At 37.8% G+C, this 15,657-nt stretch overlaps 3 protein-coding genes across 5 annotated transcripts; 2 read left to right on the plus strand and 1 right to left on the minus strand.

Moving 5' to 3' along the window:
* Window positions 1–1,211: 1,211 nt before the first annotated feature.
* pars2 (prolyl-tRNA synthetase 2, mitochondrial) lies at window positions 1,212–5,835 on the plus strand. 2 transcript variants are annotated; one of them, XM_044043270.1, is made up of 4 exons: window positions 1,212–1,356; window positions 2,590–2,947; window positions 4,286–4,531; window positions 4,621–5,835. In XM_044043270.1, the coding sequence occupies exons 2-4, from the start codon at window positions 2,624–2,626 to the stop codon at window positions 5,500–5,502; spliced, it is 1,452 nt and encodes a 483-aa protein (XP_043899205.1). In that variant the 5' UTR covers window positions 1,212–1,356; window positions 2,590–2,623; the 3' UTR covers window positions 5,503–5,835. The 2 variants fall into 2 exon arrangements, with proteins under 2 accessions (XP_043899205.1, XP_043899206.1); XM_044043271.1 differs by having other exon boundaries at window positions 2,595–2,947.
* A 315-nt stretch (window positions 5,836–6,150) lies between these two features.
* Window positions 6,151–10,412, plus strand: ttc4 (tetratricopeptide repeat domain 4). The gene is made up of 10 exons (XM_044044974.1): window positions 6,151–6,427; window positions 6,574–6,691; window positions 7,079–7,240; window positions 7,381–7,458; window positions 8,200–8,324; window positions 8,426–8,512; window positions 8,652–8,893; window positions 9,544–9,628; window positions 9,846–9,928; window positions 10,308–10,412. Exons 1-10 carry the CDS (start codon window positions 6,317–6,319, stop codon window positions 10,405–10,407), a joined length of 1,191 nt encoding a protein of 396 aa, XP_043900909.1. The 5' UTR covers window positions 6,151–6,316; the 3' UTR covers window positions 10,408–10,412.
* An 856-nt stretch (window positions 10,413–11,268) lies between these two features.
* Window positions 11,269–15,406, minus strand: LOC122781326 (cornifelin homolog B-like). Of its 2 annotated transcripts, none has more exons than XM_044044975.1 (4): window positions 15,339–15,406; window positions 13,217–13,325; window positions 12,943–13,130; window positions 11,269–11,889 (listed from the first exon to the last, which is right to left on the minus strand). In XM_044044975.1, the coding sequence occupies exons 2-4, from the start codon at window positions 13,281–13,283 to the stop codon at window positions 11,716–11,718; spliced, it is 429 nt and encodes a 142-aa protein (XP_043900910.1). In that variant the 5' UTR covers window positions 13,284–13,325; window positions 15,339–15,406; the 3' UTR covers window positions 11,269–11,715. The 2 variants fall into 2 exon arrangements, with proteins under 2 accessions (XP_043900910.1, XP_043900911.1); XM_044044976.1 differs by lacking the exon at window positions 15,339–15,406 and adding an exon at window positions 14,677–14,754.
* Between the last annotated feature and the right edge of the window lie 251 nt (window positions 15,407–15,657).

Consider the following 15,657-nt stretch of genomic DNA (forward strand, 5'->3'; position numbering starts at 1 on the left):
TGATTTATCATTTACAAGTTTCAGACATTGACATCCAGGAGTTACAAAACGATGTGACATACTGATGTCAGAGGTTTGAAATGATTTTTTTGTGTGTTATCAGTGATGGACTGTGACAAGTACTAAAACGTATTATAAAAACACAAACTATCTGTAAACACTTTGTACATAAATACACAACTGTAAGGGGATGTAATGTGGATACTAAATGACTCACTAAATATGTTTTCAAAATGTTCATCTAAGTGTGACATCTGTCTTTTTACTTTTTATTACAAGTACAGATCAGAGGAAGGTGAAGGCGGGTCTGTCTCCATGTTCCTCCTCCTCCTGTTTACCTGTCAGCTGCATTTTGGGATGCAACTGACTTTCAGTGAGGTGCTAAAGAAAATCACCACATCACAGATTTTTACTGTTAGCTGCAGCGTCTGGACATTTACAGAGGTTTTTTTTTACAAGTTGAAAATATTTGTGCCTTTTTTGAAGACATTGCACTAATTTCTATTCTACAACTTCATCTGAGCATGGTAAAATGACAATGAAACCATATCATAATATGATCTGCTCTTTAAAGCCTGATAGTACAGTTATTTGGCCTGGGAACGGACAAACATTAGAAAAGGAAAATACCTGTGAAGCTCTACAGCTCCACCTGCTGAACATAGGGAATGATCATGTTGGCTGAACTGATAACAATATAAACACCCCAAACACACAAGCGCTAAAAAATATAGTATCGTATAGTATAACTAGAAATACTATTTCTAGTTATACTATACGATACGATACCAAAACAACATTTAGTATCAAACAACAAGGTGGTTACTGGAGATAATATAAATTCATATAAATGAAAGGTAAATAACTGAATTATTGTTTCCTGGTTCCACATTTACTGTATGATCAGAGAAAAAAACTAAATGTGTCACAGGACTCCAGCAATTTCTTGAAAATTAAACTAACATTTTAGTTTTGCAACAAAACTATCACAAAAAAACAATTGTGTGATAGTTTCCTTCATATAAAAAAGCAAATAAAAAGAGTAGCTTTTATTTGAAAATTCGGCGTACTTTTTTTTCTAAATGTTAACATATATGAGTAAATGCTATTTTTAAAATGTGCACTAAGTTATGTAAAGGCCGCCCTCCTGCTCCAGTCCTGCGGGGGGCGATGTGACTACTAGTCTCACTTTTTACACACGGAGAAAGAAGGGACACACAGCGGCATGCTCATGGCACTGGGAACCAGGCGGACCTTCGATGTTTTTCTGGTTGCCCACTTCACAGACTCACCAGCTTCTACCGATTTACTCGGATAATCTACCCGGGACAGCAGAGCGCAGCTGTCTGCCCTAATGTGAGTTTCACTTGTTCATCGTACGCGACGTTGTTGTGTGTTAACTGAGGAGGCTAACTGTAGCTATAGCTAAACTGAGCAGGACAAACTTGTCTGATAAACTTGTGACGACCTTCACGTAACCTGTCAAAAACTATCAGGTAGCACTTGGAGTTGATTGTGCGCATTGTATCAGGGTGCGTTTTCCCTTTCCCGAATAAAAAAAAATAGACTTTTGCAAAGCAGAAAGACCTTGACTTAAGTTTTGCTGTTTTCTTGTTGAGATTGCACCTGCTGTGTTTAGTAGACAAGCTTATTTTAATAAAACCATGAATGAATGCAGCATTCTCAGTACATAATGTTTAACTGACCAAATTCAGGAAAATCAAAACAAAAGTGCATACATTTCACACAAGTATGTTTGACCAGTCGCACAGTCAGAACTATAAAAAGCATGAATAAATGGATGAATGTATATAGACAGTAAACAATCTCTTCACGTGCATCTTTTTTCCCATCCTTAACCTAACTCGCAAACTTGAACACGTAACATTAGAGCTATCAAAATGACATCAAGTTTTGATTAGTTTTCCTTCATATATTATAATCTGTAACACTTGTGTGCTTCTGTTCAGACTCTTAAGTTCAACTACAAGCTTAACTGTTTTCAGACTTTTTCCCACAACAGTTCCCACAAAAGCCCAGACTTTTTACTATTTCCATTCCATACTTCAAGACCCGTATAATGTATAATGTAGGGTTTTTACTTTTAAACTGTGTGTGAGGAAAGCAACTCATATTTGTGTTCAAGACTGTGATTAGATACATTTTCTTAATGCTGAACCATTGACTGATGGACTGCAACAAACGCCATTTACTACTTTATTTTATGACAACAAGTAAAATTGTCACTTGGAAGACCGGTCAGATCTTCACCTTTTTTAAAGGTTAGTTTTTGGTTTGTGTCTGACTAACCTTAGGAGAAACATGGGCTAATGTTCTAACGTTTTGTGTTAGTGGGGCAGTGTTAAGTCCCCTGGACAGTCTAAAACATTAAGGCATTTTCAGTCAGTTTCTAAAGCTACTTTCAGACATGTGGTACAGGTAGTCTGGAGATTTTGGAGATTTGGAAACTTTCTTGCTGATGATTAAGCATCTGACTCACACAATGTCCTGCTGCATACCCTGTCTTTGTAATAGTTTCTCTTGACTCAATCAGCTGTTAATTAATGTTCTGGTGATGGACTCTTTCAGCTCAGCTGTTCTCAGAAGCACATGTTGGTCTGTCATGGAGCCTGTCGTGCATCAGGTGTGGCCGAGAGTCTTGCAGCACCTCCGCAGGACTCTGACTCTACCACAAAGGAGCCATTCAGGCTGTGTTGAGAACAACGCTGTGACAGCCACCACTCATTCCAGGCCCATCAGACCCACACTCCTGGTGTCACGCCTCTACCAGCCATCAAACCTGCGTGATGTGGGGCAGGACAGCCGGCTGCAGGGAGAGATGACGTGTAAGAGCCAGAGGCTGATGCAGCAGGCCGGACTGATCCATCCTTCCAACCCAGGGTGTTATTACTACCTTCCTGCTACTGTGCGCTCCATGGAGAAGCTGGTGAGACGGCTTGTTTATTTTGTTACAGGAATGTCAAGTTAGAAGTCATCTACTGATACTGATAAGTTGCTTTTACACACACCAGGTACAATACTTTTTTGATTGTCAAGGGAAGCTTTTTTAACAAGTCCAACTGTAGGCATGTCTTTTGCTCATGTGTGTTTGTCCGTGTGTGAGTGAGAAAGAGTCGAGAGAAGCCGAGTAAACCATATCTCCATTAATCACAATGCTTTAGGACAAAACACTGAACAATCAACAAAACAATCAACATAAATCTCATTGTCATCAGTATTGTGGTGATGGTGACAAATAAATTAAAGATCGGGCTTATCTTACAGTGATGTTAGAAGGAGAACTGTGTAATTCTATATTGCACTGTTTGAAAATACATTATCATGCGATTGTATAAAGGTGTGTGGGATCCACTCGGATCTATGGATGGATATACAGTGGTGTGCAAAAATGTTTGCCCCCTTTCTGATTTCTTATTTTTTAGCATGTTTGTCTTAAATGTTTCAGATTATCAAACAAATTTAAATATTAGACAAAGACAACCCAAGTTTTTAATTGAGGATTCTATTTATGTATGGGGGAAAAAACTATCCAAACCTACATGGCCCCATGTGAAAAAGTAATTGCCCCCCTTGTAATCATCAGGTCACTGTGGTTAGTCACATTTTTTGGAAAACTTTTCTTGCCACACCCAGGCCTGATTACTACCACCTATTGAATCAAGAGACGACTTAAATAGAACCTGTCAGACAAAGTGAAGTCGGCCAAAAGATCCCAAAAAAGGAGGACATCATGCTGCGATCTACAGCAATTCAGGAACAAATGAGAAACAAAGTAATTGACATCTATTGGTCTGGTGAGACAAAAGTTGAACTTTTTGGAAGGTGTGTGTCCCACACTATTGAGATGCTGTGGCATGACCTTAAAAAGGCAGTTCATGCCCAAAAACCCTGTAATGTGGCTGAATTACAACAATTCTGCAAAGATGAGTGGGCCAAAATTCCTCCACAGCGTTGTAAAAGACTCATTGCAAGTTATCACAAACGCTTGATTGCAGTTGTTGCTGCAAAGGGTTTAGGGGGTCAACACTTTTTCACACAGGGCCATGTAGGTTTAGATTTTTTTTCCTCCCTTAATAAGAAAAACCTTCATTTATAAACCGCATTGTGTTTACTTGTGTTGTCTTTGACTAATATTTAGTTAAGTGTGACAAACATGCTAAAAAATAAGAAATCAGGAAGGGGGCAAACACTTTTTCACACAACTGTACATGTATTGTCTATGGTCTCATTTTAATATACAACATCTGCTGTCTTTGAACAACAGGTTAGAGTGATTGATCAAGAGATGCAGGCGATTGGTGGGCAGAAGTTGGACATGCCCAGTTTATGTTCAGCTGATCTCTGGAAAACCAGTGAACGCTGGGATTTGATGGGGAAGGAGCTGTTTCGTCTGAAAGACCGCCATGAAGGTGACTATTGTTTGGGTCCTACGCATGAGGAGGCGGTGACAACTCTGGTTGCTCACCAGGCGACTCTATCCTACAGACAGCTCCCTTTGCTTCTTTATCAGGTAAGACTCCATTCTGTTAATATCACGCAAGCATTTGTATCTGTAATTGGCATCATGATTTTGTTTTTGTTCGCTTTTTTATAAAACAGATTACACGCAAATTCAGGGATGAGCCAAAGCCAAAGTTTGGTCTTCTTCGAGGGAGAGAGTTCTACATGAAAGACATGTACTCATTTGATGTGAGTGAAGAGGCAGCGTATGAGACCTATGAATCTGTGTGCCAAGCGTACACTCGACTCTTTGCCCGTCTGGGCCTGCATTGCGTACAAGTACAGGCAGACACAGGAAATATTGGAGGTACTCTCTCCCATGAGTTTCAGCTGCCAGCGGACATCGGCGAGGACCGTCTACTGGTATGTGGGAACTGCTCCTTCTCTGCTAATGTAGAGACCGTGTCATCGGAGATAACTGACTGCCCACATTGTAAAACTGGCACACTGGTAGAGTCAAAGGGCATAGAGGTCGGCCACACCTTTTACTTGGGGAAGAAATACTCTCAAATATTCAACGCCTCCTTCAGCAATGCTCAGAACAAGCCTTGTGTTGCTGAAATGGGCTGCTATGGTCTCGGAGTTACACGTATTCTGGCTGCAGCACTTGAGGTGATGTCAACAGAGGAGGGGATCCGTTGGCCAGGGCTTCTCGCCCCTTATCAGGTTTGTGTTTTGCCACCAAAGAAGGGCAGTAAAGTGGATGGGGTGGCGGCCTTGGCTGATGACTTGGTTCACACTTTGGAAAAGGCTGTGCCATGTTTGAGAGGTGAAGTGGTTCTCGATGACCGTACACAGATGACTGTTGGAAAGCGACTGAAAGACGCCAACATACTGGGCTACCCATATGTGATCGTTGTAGGGAAGGGAGCTTTAGAGGGAACACCCAGGTTTGAGATGATCTGTCAGCAGACAGACGAGACAATGTTTCTGAGTAAAGAAGGACTGATAGATCTATTGGGAGGAGTGGAAACTGTATGAATCACAACCCTGACTGGAGAAATAAATGTTTTTATTATGTTAGTGTGTTTTGTATTTTGTGCAAAATGTGGTGGGACAAACACAAATGTAATAGTTAAGAAACATTACATTTGTGTTGACATAACTGAATAAACTTACTGTCACAACCAAAGCATTGTAAAGAACTTAAGAATATGAAAGTTTATCTTACCCCACCAGGTAAGAATTTAATTTTTACTGCTCTGTGGTATGTTTATGTGCTTTTATATAATTCAATGCTGGCTTTAGATGAACGCTGTGGATGGAAGCATGTCATGAGAGTCAGAAAAAAATAAAATGACTAAACTGGTGGAAGAAGTGTTTGGGGTCTGGTTGTCAGTGCGTCACATTGTCATGCAACTAATCGGTGATTTTTCTCTGATGAAAAGGAGCGATGTAATCGGCACAATGATTGAAATACCATTGGTCAAATTTAATATAGGTTAAAAGGATAAAATAGTGTTTAACTCTAAAAGTTATATCATGGTTGTCTCAGTATCTAAGTTAACGTGATCATGTATCTATTTTTTATTCGTCTTAGTTTGATGATACATTTTCATATTCATTACCGATAGAGCTACGTGGAACCATAGAAACGTGCTCGCGCCATGTTTCTGCACGGATCGTTATTCATGTAGTGCCAGTGCAGTACACATGTTTCCGTGGATGTCTGTCCTGTAACCAAAGAGTCTGAATTCTCTCAAGATTAGAAAGAGCGTATTTATGTCACAGTTGACAAAAATAAATTGAAAACAAAGCGATTTTATTTTGAGAAATAAGTCTGACTTTGACCAAAATGGCGTCTCCGGCGGGGGAACATGACAGCGACGACGGCTGGGACGAGTTTTTTGACAAATTCAAGACCCAGGAATACAAGAATGCTTTCAAGCCAGACACTTGGGAGGAGGTAACACTAACCTGTTTTTCAAACTGTTGTTTTTCGGCATAAAAAGTCAGTTATTCCGATGTTAAGTGAGCTGTTATATCTCCACCTACAGTGTTGTTAGAGTAAAGGGCCGTGCGCAGTAAAATCTTAATTTGTGTCTCATGCAGGAGTTTGATAAAATCCCCATGTTCATGAAAACAGCCCCTGAAGAGTTTGACCCGCAAGAATATCCTGAATTAGCTTGTCTCCAGGCTCTCATCCACGATGAGGACATGTCTCCAGAAGGTGAGCAGACCGCATCACACAGGTCGTGTGGCTTATTGTGTTTTTATTTGTTTGTTTGTTTTATTAAGTGTGCAAGTCAAGAGAACATACAAGAAAAAAAGTGAAAAACAATCATCATATAGAGACATGAGAAGCGAAATAACAGGACAGTTGAATGAATGACTTGTTGATACGATATAAATCATAATTATAACATATAATTTTGTAGCAATGTTTTCTTTTATTAATAACACTAACTGTTGTCTTCAGGGTTGTGGCTCTGCCGTTGAGGAGGAGAATGATTAATATTCTTATACACATTTACTATATTTAAGGTCCTGAAGCTGAAATAGATACCGTACATTTAGATTTTAGAAATTGCTGCTTATTGAGTTGATCTCTCCCCAGAGAAAGCCAAGAGCCTGAAAGATGAGGGTAATGCTTTTTTCAAAGAGAAGAACTACAAGAAGGCTGTACTGGCCTACACCGCAGCTCTGAAGGTGGACTGTGGGGACCAAGAGCTCGCCACCGTGCTCCTCACCAATCGTGCAGCAGCTGACTTTCATCTGGGTAGGGATTTCTTGTTATTTAGATGCCATAAAGATACAATAACCTCTTTGTAGTACATTCATGCTTTAGATGATATGGCTTGTTATGCATATGCTCGCATATACAGACATTCGTTGATGTGTTTGTTTTATTTCACACAGGTAACATGCGTGCTGCACTGAATGATGCTGCTGCTGCAAAGAAGATTAACCCAAACCATCTTAAAGCCTTGATCAGGGGTGTGTAACACACACATACACACATTAGTTTCCACCTCTAATGCTGCTTTAACATGTACAAAAACAGTGGCAATATTAGTCATTTACTACATCAAAACAGGACATCACACTGTACTAGAGCTGAAAGAATTACTCGATTAATTGAGAAAAATAATCGACAGATTAATCGATTATGAAAGTAATCATGAGTTGCTGCTCTTTGACACATAGCATCATACTTGCATTATATTAAAATGGCATTGGATATTACACTATATGACTATATGCCCCTCAACTTTAAACATGCGCTAAGAGGAGAATTGCTTGGCACCTGTCACGGGGTGTGACCTGTTCATCTCCTCATTAATGCAAATATCTAATCAAAACAATCTCATGGTAGCAACACAATGCATTTAGGCATATAGACATGGTATGATATGACCTGCTGAAGTTCAAACTGTGCATCAGAATGGGTAAGAAAGACGGTTAATGAAACTTAAAACTTGGCATGGTTGTTTTGCCCAACAGGCTGTTGTGATTAATGAAACTGCCAAGCTTCTGGTATTTTCATGCACAACCATCTCTCGGGTTTGCAGACAATGACAGAATGATAGAAAGGCGTAAATAACTACTCTTTAAAGTAATGAAGGTATGCAGAAGACCATCTCTGAACGCCCAGCAGCAGAGGACACTTTATTATTGATATCATTTCTAACACAATGATGATACGACTATGTAAACACCTTGTTGATGTATCTGCAGGAGCTCAGTGTTGCATAGAGCTGCGTAACTTTTCAGAAGCCATCCAGTGGTGTGACGAGGGGCTTAAAGCACATCCCACTGACAAGAAACTGCAGGATGTGAGACTCACTGCAGATAAACTCAAGGTACAGTCACAACCAAGTTTAAGGAAGGAGGCTGTATGGCATTGAGTTTGGTTTTCAGTCTCATACAAAGCCCTGTTAATTGTTAATTTTTTGGTCTTTAGAGGGCAGCAGAGAGAGATGCCAGAAAGGCTAAAATCAAAGAAAAACGATTGCAAAGCGAGAAAGAAGTTCTTCTGGCTGCTATAAAGGTATGTATTTACTGAGAGATCACTCCCAAAACTCCACAGTCTTCATCTCAATAAACATTGTCATTACTGCACTTCAACTACTTGAAGGAGCCAGAGAAGCTCTGTGATTTTTATCCACTTTTGTGTGTGCTGTACACAGGACCGCGGCATCAAGCTTCTCCAATCTGCAAAGCCTAGTCAGCGTGGTTCAGACAGTGAGGACGAGGACGGAGGTTCCTCTGCAGCGATTTCAGAGCTGAGCCTTGACGGCCTCAGTTCTCAGGAAATTGTTGGGGCTCAAGTCTTCCTGGATGAGCAGGGCTCGTTGCACTGGCCCGTTCTACTGCTCTATCCTGAACATCAGCAGAGTGATTTCATATCAGCTTTCTGTGAGAGCAACTGGTAAGCCCAATTGTATCTAATAGCATGAATATGGTAACAAGCTCCACTGTCACTTCTTTACTTGTTGTTTTTTCATCTAAAACTCTAAAGCTGAAATAGACACATCTGTTCCTTATGATAAACATACATATTATGCGTGCAATTCAGTTTATAGTTTTGATTTAAGTCACTATTTGAAACTGTTGATATGTTCAAATGTTCAAAGAAACATTGAAAACACTTGTATAACACACCAAATGAGTGGAATAGAATAAATATTCCATCCATGATTACATGTAAGCCACTGATATTCTGTTATTGCATAAAAATGACAAATCAGCTTTATAGCTCAGAGGAACTTTTAAGATTCTGTATCTAAAACTATGAAGAAAATAGTTTTCACCCAAATCTTAACTGTTTTTTTTTTACACATAAATACTTCTTATAACACAACACTGGCTGTGAAGAAAATGATTTCATTACTTGCGTCTTGCAATGACTGTGTCTTTATGACGTTCACAAATGAATAATGCACCTGTTAAAGCTAAAGACATGGAACTCTGCTGCTACTTCAACTTTGAAGAATTTACACAGAAGAAATAATTGTGATTTTTTTTTTTTTAAGTGTACTGAGAATAATGAACATTTCTATTTATTCCGATCTTGTTCAGTTTCATTGATCATTTGGCCGTCATGTTTGGAGAAGAACTACCACCATGGGACGTGGATAGAAAATACAACACACAAAACCTGCAGGTTTGTACTTAAATGTCTGTGCAGTCACACATTACAGTGTGTTATATTTCTGTAATCATTTTTATTGTAATATAAGTATGACTCATGAATTGCTATTAGTGGAGCTATAAACAAAGGTTATTTAACATGACTGACAACTGAACATCTTTATTATTAAATTGAATTAATAGATTTAAAAAAAAAACTCAATTTAACCACCCTTTTTCTCACCTTCTAGTTGTACTTTGAAGATGAAGAGAAGGAGACGATATACCAGATAAAGCCAGAGTCATCACTTTTAGATGTGTTGCAGCATAAAAGGTAAATTAAGAAAAAGTGCATTTTAATTTTTTGATTATTTTTGTATATTTTGACCTGATGAAGCATCTTTTCAGGGCTTAATGATTTTTAAATGTTAGTAAATGTTTTCATTTATTAGCTGCATGTCCCTGCAACTTTGGAGCCATTTCTACTGCTTCATTTTGTAGCTAAATTATCTAGCTCTGAGTTGGTCTTAATGACGATATAATTCAGCAGTTTAATGACGGTGTATGCCACAGTTTGGCAGGTAGCCGCGGTTCAAACGAAGAAAAAAAAATGCTTTACTGGATGTTCATCATAATCTGTGGCTCGGTGTCAGAGCTTCTGAACACCTTTGTCACACTGGTTTGTTTTCATTCGCTGTCTTTTCTGTACACAGGTATTTCATTAAGGCAGGAACTCCCAGCTTCATCATTTTGGTAAATGGTTCAGCATTCAAAAAGCACTTTTTAACAGGAAAAAAAATAAAGAAACTATAAAAACAGCAACCCGGATCCTTGAAATTCACTCTGAATGACACCACATTTCATTCATCAAAATAAATGAATGTAATAAACGTAATATGTAGATTTTTCTTAATCTCTGCATCCAGTTTTTAAAAAATGTATGGTTTGGTGATAGACGTTAGATGTATGAGTTTGTAGAATCCTTGAGTTTGTTTTCCAAAGTCTGTTATCTTCTATTCACTTTTATTATTCTCTAGGAATAAAAAAACGCCCAAGGGTGTATAAAAGTGTGTTGCTAGAAGGAAGTGTTGGTTTGTATTCTGGATGGAAAGCAGTGTTATTTTTGACTGTTGAACCCTGTCACATATACCACATGTGTGTTTTCCTGACATGACTCATGGCTGAAGCTGCCAGTCCGGTTGCTTCTCAGATGCTCCTGTGACTGTGCATGAAGCAGCTTTTCCAGCTTGGTCAGTGTGGTTTCCCACACTGGTGGATATTGTCTACTCTTTGTTACAGTGAACTCTAATCAAAGCCATGGATAATATGCCCTGAAGATGTACTTGTGTCACTGTCGAGTAGGTTTGAAATGTTTTGCTTTTCACAGATGGAGTTTGGAGACTTGTCTGTTAAACACTGGCAATCAAACATCCCTAAAAATACTGTGTCTAAAGCAAGGTTGTCCACACTTTCTTTTTAACAAGAGCCAGATTTGATAATGTGAAGATTTATGGGGTCAATGGACCATTCTGACCTTTTTTGTAACTGTAAAAGTTACAAACAAATACAATGTTTTATAATAATTTAATTTTCATTGTCACAATTGTTTTTTTTATTGGCAATGTAACCAAATCTAAGCCATGCAGGAGTGAAAAAATTGAGAAAAAAAAAATGTAATTTCTTTCACATCTGGGGTTAAATAACATAATATGAGATAAATGCATGAATCTGTCTGTCACAGATGAGTTCAATGCACAACTCCCCATCTCCCTTGGGCCATAAATAATAGATTTTTTAGCAGTATGAATAGCTAAGATTACACAAGATCTGATTTTTCCAAAGCTGATTTTGATTTCGATTGCGATTCATTGACGTAGATCTGGAGAGACAGAAGTTAATTGGAGGAGTGTTCCATAACATGAGTCACGAGTATAATTAAGAAAACAGAAACAGTACACACACACACACACCTATGCCACAGCAAATAATTCAAAAGATTGTGATTACATTTAGCACGATTATAATCATATGTTCCACTGCTGATTTGAATGGTCTAACTAAACAAACTAAGCGCCATGAGCGTGAACTCCTCGTTACGACAAACCAGTCCAACCACAAATCTCAGTGTTGAATGATGAACTGTGGTTGGTTTCCAGGAGCCATCATCACCGGGGGAGGCTGCATGTTGACAACAACCGTGGGGTTTTTCTTGCGGTATTTTAACTCGCGGTGCATCTGACACCAGGTGCACCACACACAGAAACAGGAAGTTGCGATGTCCTTACACATTGAACCCTGCACCAACCAGAGTAAAACAATATGTCAAGTTTAAAAATCATCATCTTCACTTCTATTAAACACAGGGGTGTCAAACTCAAAAAAAAAAGTAGCGGGCAATATGAGGTTAAAATTATAATGCAATACTTCCTCATAATATCGCACTTAAGATACAATGATATTTCACAGAATGTCAAAAGTAGAAGTGCTTTGTTTTGATATGGAATTATGTATATTTCACAATAGAAGCATATTCATGATGCAAAATAAATCTATTACTGTCAACAAAGGGAGAGATAAATATAAAATTTTGTAAATAATGCTGACAACTTTAATTAAAGCACCAACCAAGCTTGTATACATATATATATATATATATATGTATATATATATGTGTATATATGTATATATATATGTATATATATGTATATGTATATATATATATGTATGTATATATATACACATATATACATATACATATATATGATGTTGAATGTAATACATTTAATAATGCTACATGTAAAGTAACAATTGAATGTCTAATTGTTACTATTATAAACAAATATTGCTAACAAATAGGGCTGAAATTGAACATTACTAAATTAATTGTCAACTATTTTTGATTATCGAGTGTTTTTTAAAGAATTAAAAACAGTTCCTGTGATTTTCCAGCTTTTTAAATGTGAATAGTGTCTGCTTTCTTTGCTCCATATAACTAAGAAATCATTCAAACTGAATCATTTTGGTTTGTGGACAAAACGAGACATTTGAGAACATCGTCATTCCACGTTTGACAAACACTGATCAACATTTTTCAACATTTTATGGACCAAACGATTACTTGAGGCAATAGTCGATAGATTAATCGATTACGAAAATAATCATTAGTTGCAGCCCTACAAATCTTTTTGGCATTATTTTCTGTCGTTAAACTATCACCAAGAGGAGGTGGCGCGAGTGCCAAGTTTTCATGATAACATGAGATTAAGTTGTGGGCCTCATATAATCGACTGGGGGTGGCCGCCAGTTTGACACCTCTGATTTAACATGTCAATGTCGCATGCGTCGCACCTTGATGTGATATCTGTTCCGAATGCCAGAGCGTAGAGCGATGGCAGCAGGAGGAGCAAACAGAGGGATCCCAAAGGACGTCAGTATGGCAGGGCTGCAGATGTCGCACAGTGGGAGGCAGCGGTTCTCTCCAAATTTTCCCGCCACTGAGCAGGCGAGGCAAGGGCAGCACCAGAAACCATAGCAACCTAAAATGAATTAGCATTATTAAAGGAGACACAGATGTTTTGAACACAAAACAAATTTGACAAATTTGTGATTTTTTGGTTCTTACAAGTACTCGTGCTCTCAAAGCAGTCAAAGACACCAGTGTTCCACTCGGTTAATTGCAGGGACGCCATTGGATAGACTTTGATTTAACCAACAGATGGTGAACAATGAACCTGTTAACACACACACATCAAAGGTAAAATAATCCAGATATTAACCCCTCACCCTGAATTGGATGCAACACATGAAATCTGAAAATATTGCTCTTGTACAAATTATTTTAAAAACCCTCCACATGTGGAGTGAGTCTTCATTTCCCAAAACAGCAACCAATTCATTTACATACAGGTGAATTATTTATGTAAAGACAAAGCTGTGTGTAAAACAGATGTGCTTTCTATCAGGAACTTTGGTGTTTTTACTTGCATTCACTGTCACATTCAGTGATGTTTTGATTTAATATGACTGTATCTCAGTCTTAACTGCTCCTACGCAATGATTGTTTAAGTTACTCAAATACTAATGAATAAAAACCAAAATAACTTATAAATAAACTGAATCCTTTTAAAGTAATGCTGATCTCTTAAACATGTATTTTAGACGGTTTTAACAAAAGTTTTTACTTAAGATCGTTCTTCTAAAGAAAGTCAATTAAATGATAGTACTGGAATTAAAATGTTTAGCATTGAAGATTTAACTTTCTTTGTCATTGCGAGCACAATTAAATTACAAAAACACAAGATAAATTCATGATAAAATCTATAAATAAGATAAACAAATCAAGGTATTACAGGTACTGTACTGTAATGACTGATCAGTCCTGATTTTAGCCACTCGAGGACCTGATTACCCTATTTTAACGTGCGTCAATGAATGGATGTCCAGGCACACTTGGACTTTGGGTTGAATTCCTTTTGATTATTGTGAATTTATTTCAAGGATAAACTGGTGATGAAAGTATTTGTAAACTTGGAAATTATTTTAATTTTTTTTTGTTTTATTTGATAAAAAGCAGTGGAGTTGTGTAAACACATTGGCCTTTAAAAGGGTTAAAATTTCAAAAATATTATTAATATATAATAACAATATATTGAAGTAGCTTTAAAAGACTCACTCAATTAAAGTAGGAAAAGATATTCATATAAATTACTTTTACAACAGTTTTTGGGAAGGTGCCATTTTCTGCCGCTAGGGACATATTAGTAAGTTTTTTAAAGGAACTATATCCCGTAGTGACTAATCAGTCCTGATTTTCATCACTCCATTGGGTGTGGGCATTTTAACTCACTTCAATGAATGGATGTCCAGGCAAACAAACAAAGGTCTCTGGGTTGAATTCCTTTAGTTTATTGTTCATTTGTTTCAAGGTGGATTTACTGGTGATGTAAGTATTTGTAAAAACCTATACATATATATAGCAGTAAAAAATGTGCAATCTCCTCATCACCGATATGTGATCGGTGAACCAAATGAACCACTCCCTGTGCACCATCACAATAACAAACAATCAAAGTGTAAACAAACCTGATAATTTGATAATCAGAGTGAAGCATCAGAAATGCTCCTACACATACACTGCCTGGCCAAAAAAAACCTCGCCACCTGGATTTAACAAAGCAAATAGGTAAGGGGTTGCTGCAGTTGGTCAGGTCTAGGTTCAGCAACATTATGTGCCCAAAGAATGAGGTCAGCTGACTACCTGAATATATTGAATGACCAGATTATTCCATCAATGCATTTTTTTCTTCCCTGATGACATGGGCATATTCCAAGATGACAATGCCCGATGACAATGCCTTGCTCAGTGGCCCAACTCTCCCCTCATCAATACAAGATCTTGGTGAAAAATGAATGCAACACTGGGCGGAAATAAATCTTGTGACATTGCATTAGCTTATGGAAACAATGCCACAGTAAATGAGTGCCTTAATCAAAGCTAAACAAATTAGACCAAATTAGAAACCAGACTCATGTGATATATTTCTACAATGTCCTTAGATTAACACACTCTCTAATTTGCAATTTGTATAGGGATTACTTGTAATTCAGCACTACCACAGAGTATGTTTGACAGACTTAGGCAACAGTAACATTTAGAGACAATCAGGATGTCACTGTTTCTCTGGTGTGATTCAAAATGCTGGAGGATATTGATACATTTTAAGAACAGAAAGAAAAGGTCTTACCTGGACACTGTCTTGGCTCCTGTGAATCTTCATCTGAATGTAACATGTACCTGCAACTAGGAGTGTCATCTTTGGCAAGTCAGACTCAAACAATGCTGCAGAACCTGAATGGTTTTTCAGTAAGACAAGCAATAAATAGTATGAACATCAAACCTTTGGTTGATGAATCGTAAGTTTCCAGGTCAGTGTGTGTGTGTTTGTTTTATCATAGAACACTTATTTCTTTCTTTCTCTTGTTTAGAAAGAGAAGACACATAATAAACTAAACGATTCAGTCAATGTGAGCTTCATTTAGTTTTGTTCTTGACTTAATCACATC

The sequence above is a fragment of the Solea senegalensis genome, linkage group LG14, assembly GCF_019176455.1.
Source record: "Solea senegalensis isolate Sse05_10M linkage group LG14, IFAPA_SoseM_1, whole genome shotgun sequence".
NCBI classification, from domain to species: domain Eukaryota; kingdom Metazoa; phylum Chordata; class Actinopteri; order Pleuronectiformes; family Soleidae; genus Solea; species Solea senegalensis.

What these genes read in the sequence shown, in the direction of transcription:
- pars2 (XM_044043270.1), top strand. Translation starts at nt 2,624, where the DNA reads ATGGAGCCTGTCGTGCATCAGGTGTGGCCGAGAGTCTTGCAGCACCTC. An exon ending in TGCGCTCCATGGAGAAGCTG is followed by an intron (nt 2,948 to 4,285) that starts GTGAGACGGCTT and finishes TTTGAACAACAG; the next exon opens with GTTAGAGTGATTGATCAAGA. An exon ending in TCCCTTTGCTTCTTTATCAG is followed by an intron (nt 4,532 to 4,620) that starts GTAAGACTCCAT and finishes TTTATAAAACAG; the next exon opens with ATTACACGCAAATTCAGGGA.
- ttc4 (XM_044044974.1), top strand. Translation starts at nt 6,317, where the DNA reads ATGGCGTCTCCGGCGGGGGAACATGACAGCGACGACGGCTGGGACGAG. An exon ending in TGAGGACATGTCTCCAGAAG is followed by an intron (nt 6,692 to 7,078) that starts GTGAGCAGACCG and finishes ATCTCTCCCCAG; the next exon opens with AGAAAGCCAAGAGCCTGAAA. An exon ending in GCTTTCTGTGAGAGCAACTG is followed by an intron (nt 8,894 to 9,543) that starts GTAAGCCCAATT and finishes GATCTTGTTCAG; the next exon opens with TTTCATTGATCATTTGGCCG.
- LOC122781326 (XM_044044975.1), bottom strand. Translation starts at nt 13,283, where the DNA reads ATGGCGTCCCTGCAATTAACCGAGTGGAACACTGGTGTCTTTGACTGC. An exon ending in CTTTGAGAGCACGAGTACTT is followed by an intron (nt 13,131 to 13,216) that starts GTAAGAACCAAA and finishes AATTCATTTTAG; the next exon opens with GTTGCTATGGTTTCTGGTGC. An exon ending in GGAACAGATATCACATCAAG is followed by an intron (nt 11,890 to 12,942) that starts GTGCGACGCATG and finishes TGGTTGGTGCAG; the next exon opens with GGTTCAATGTGTAAGGACAT.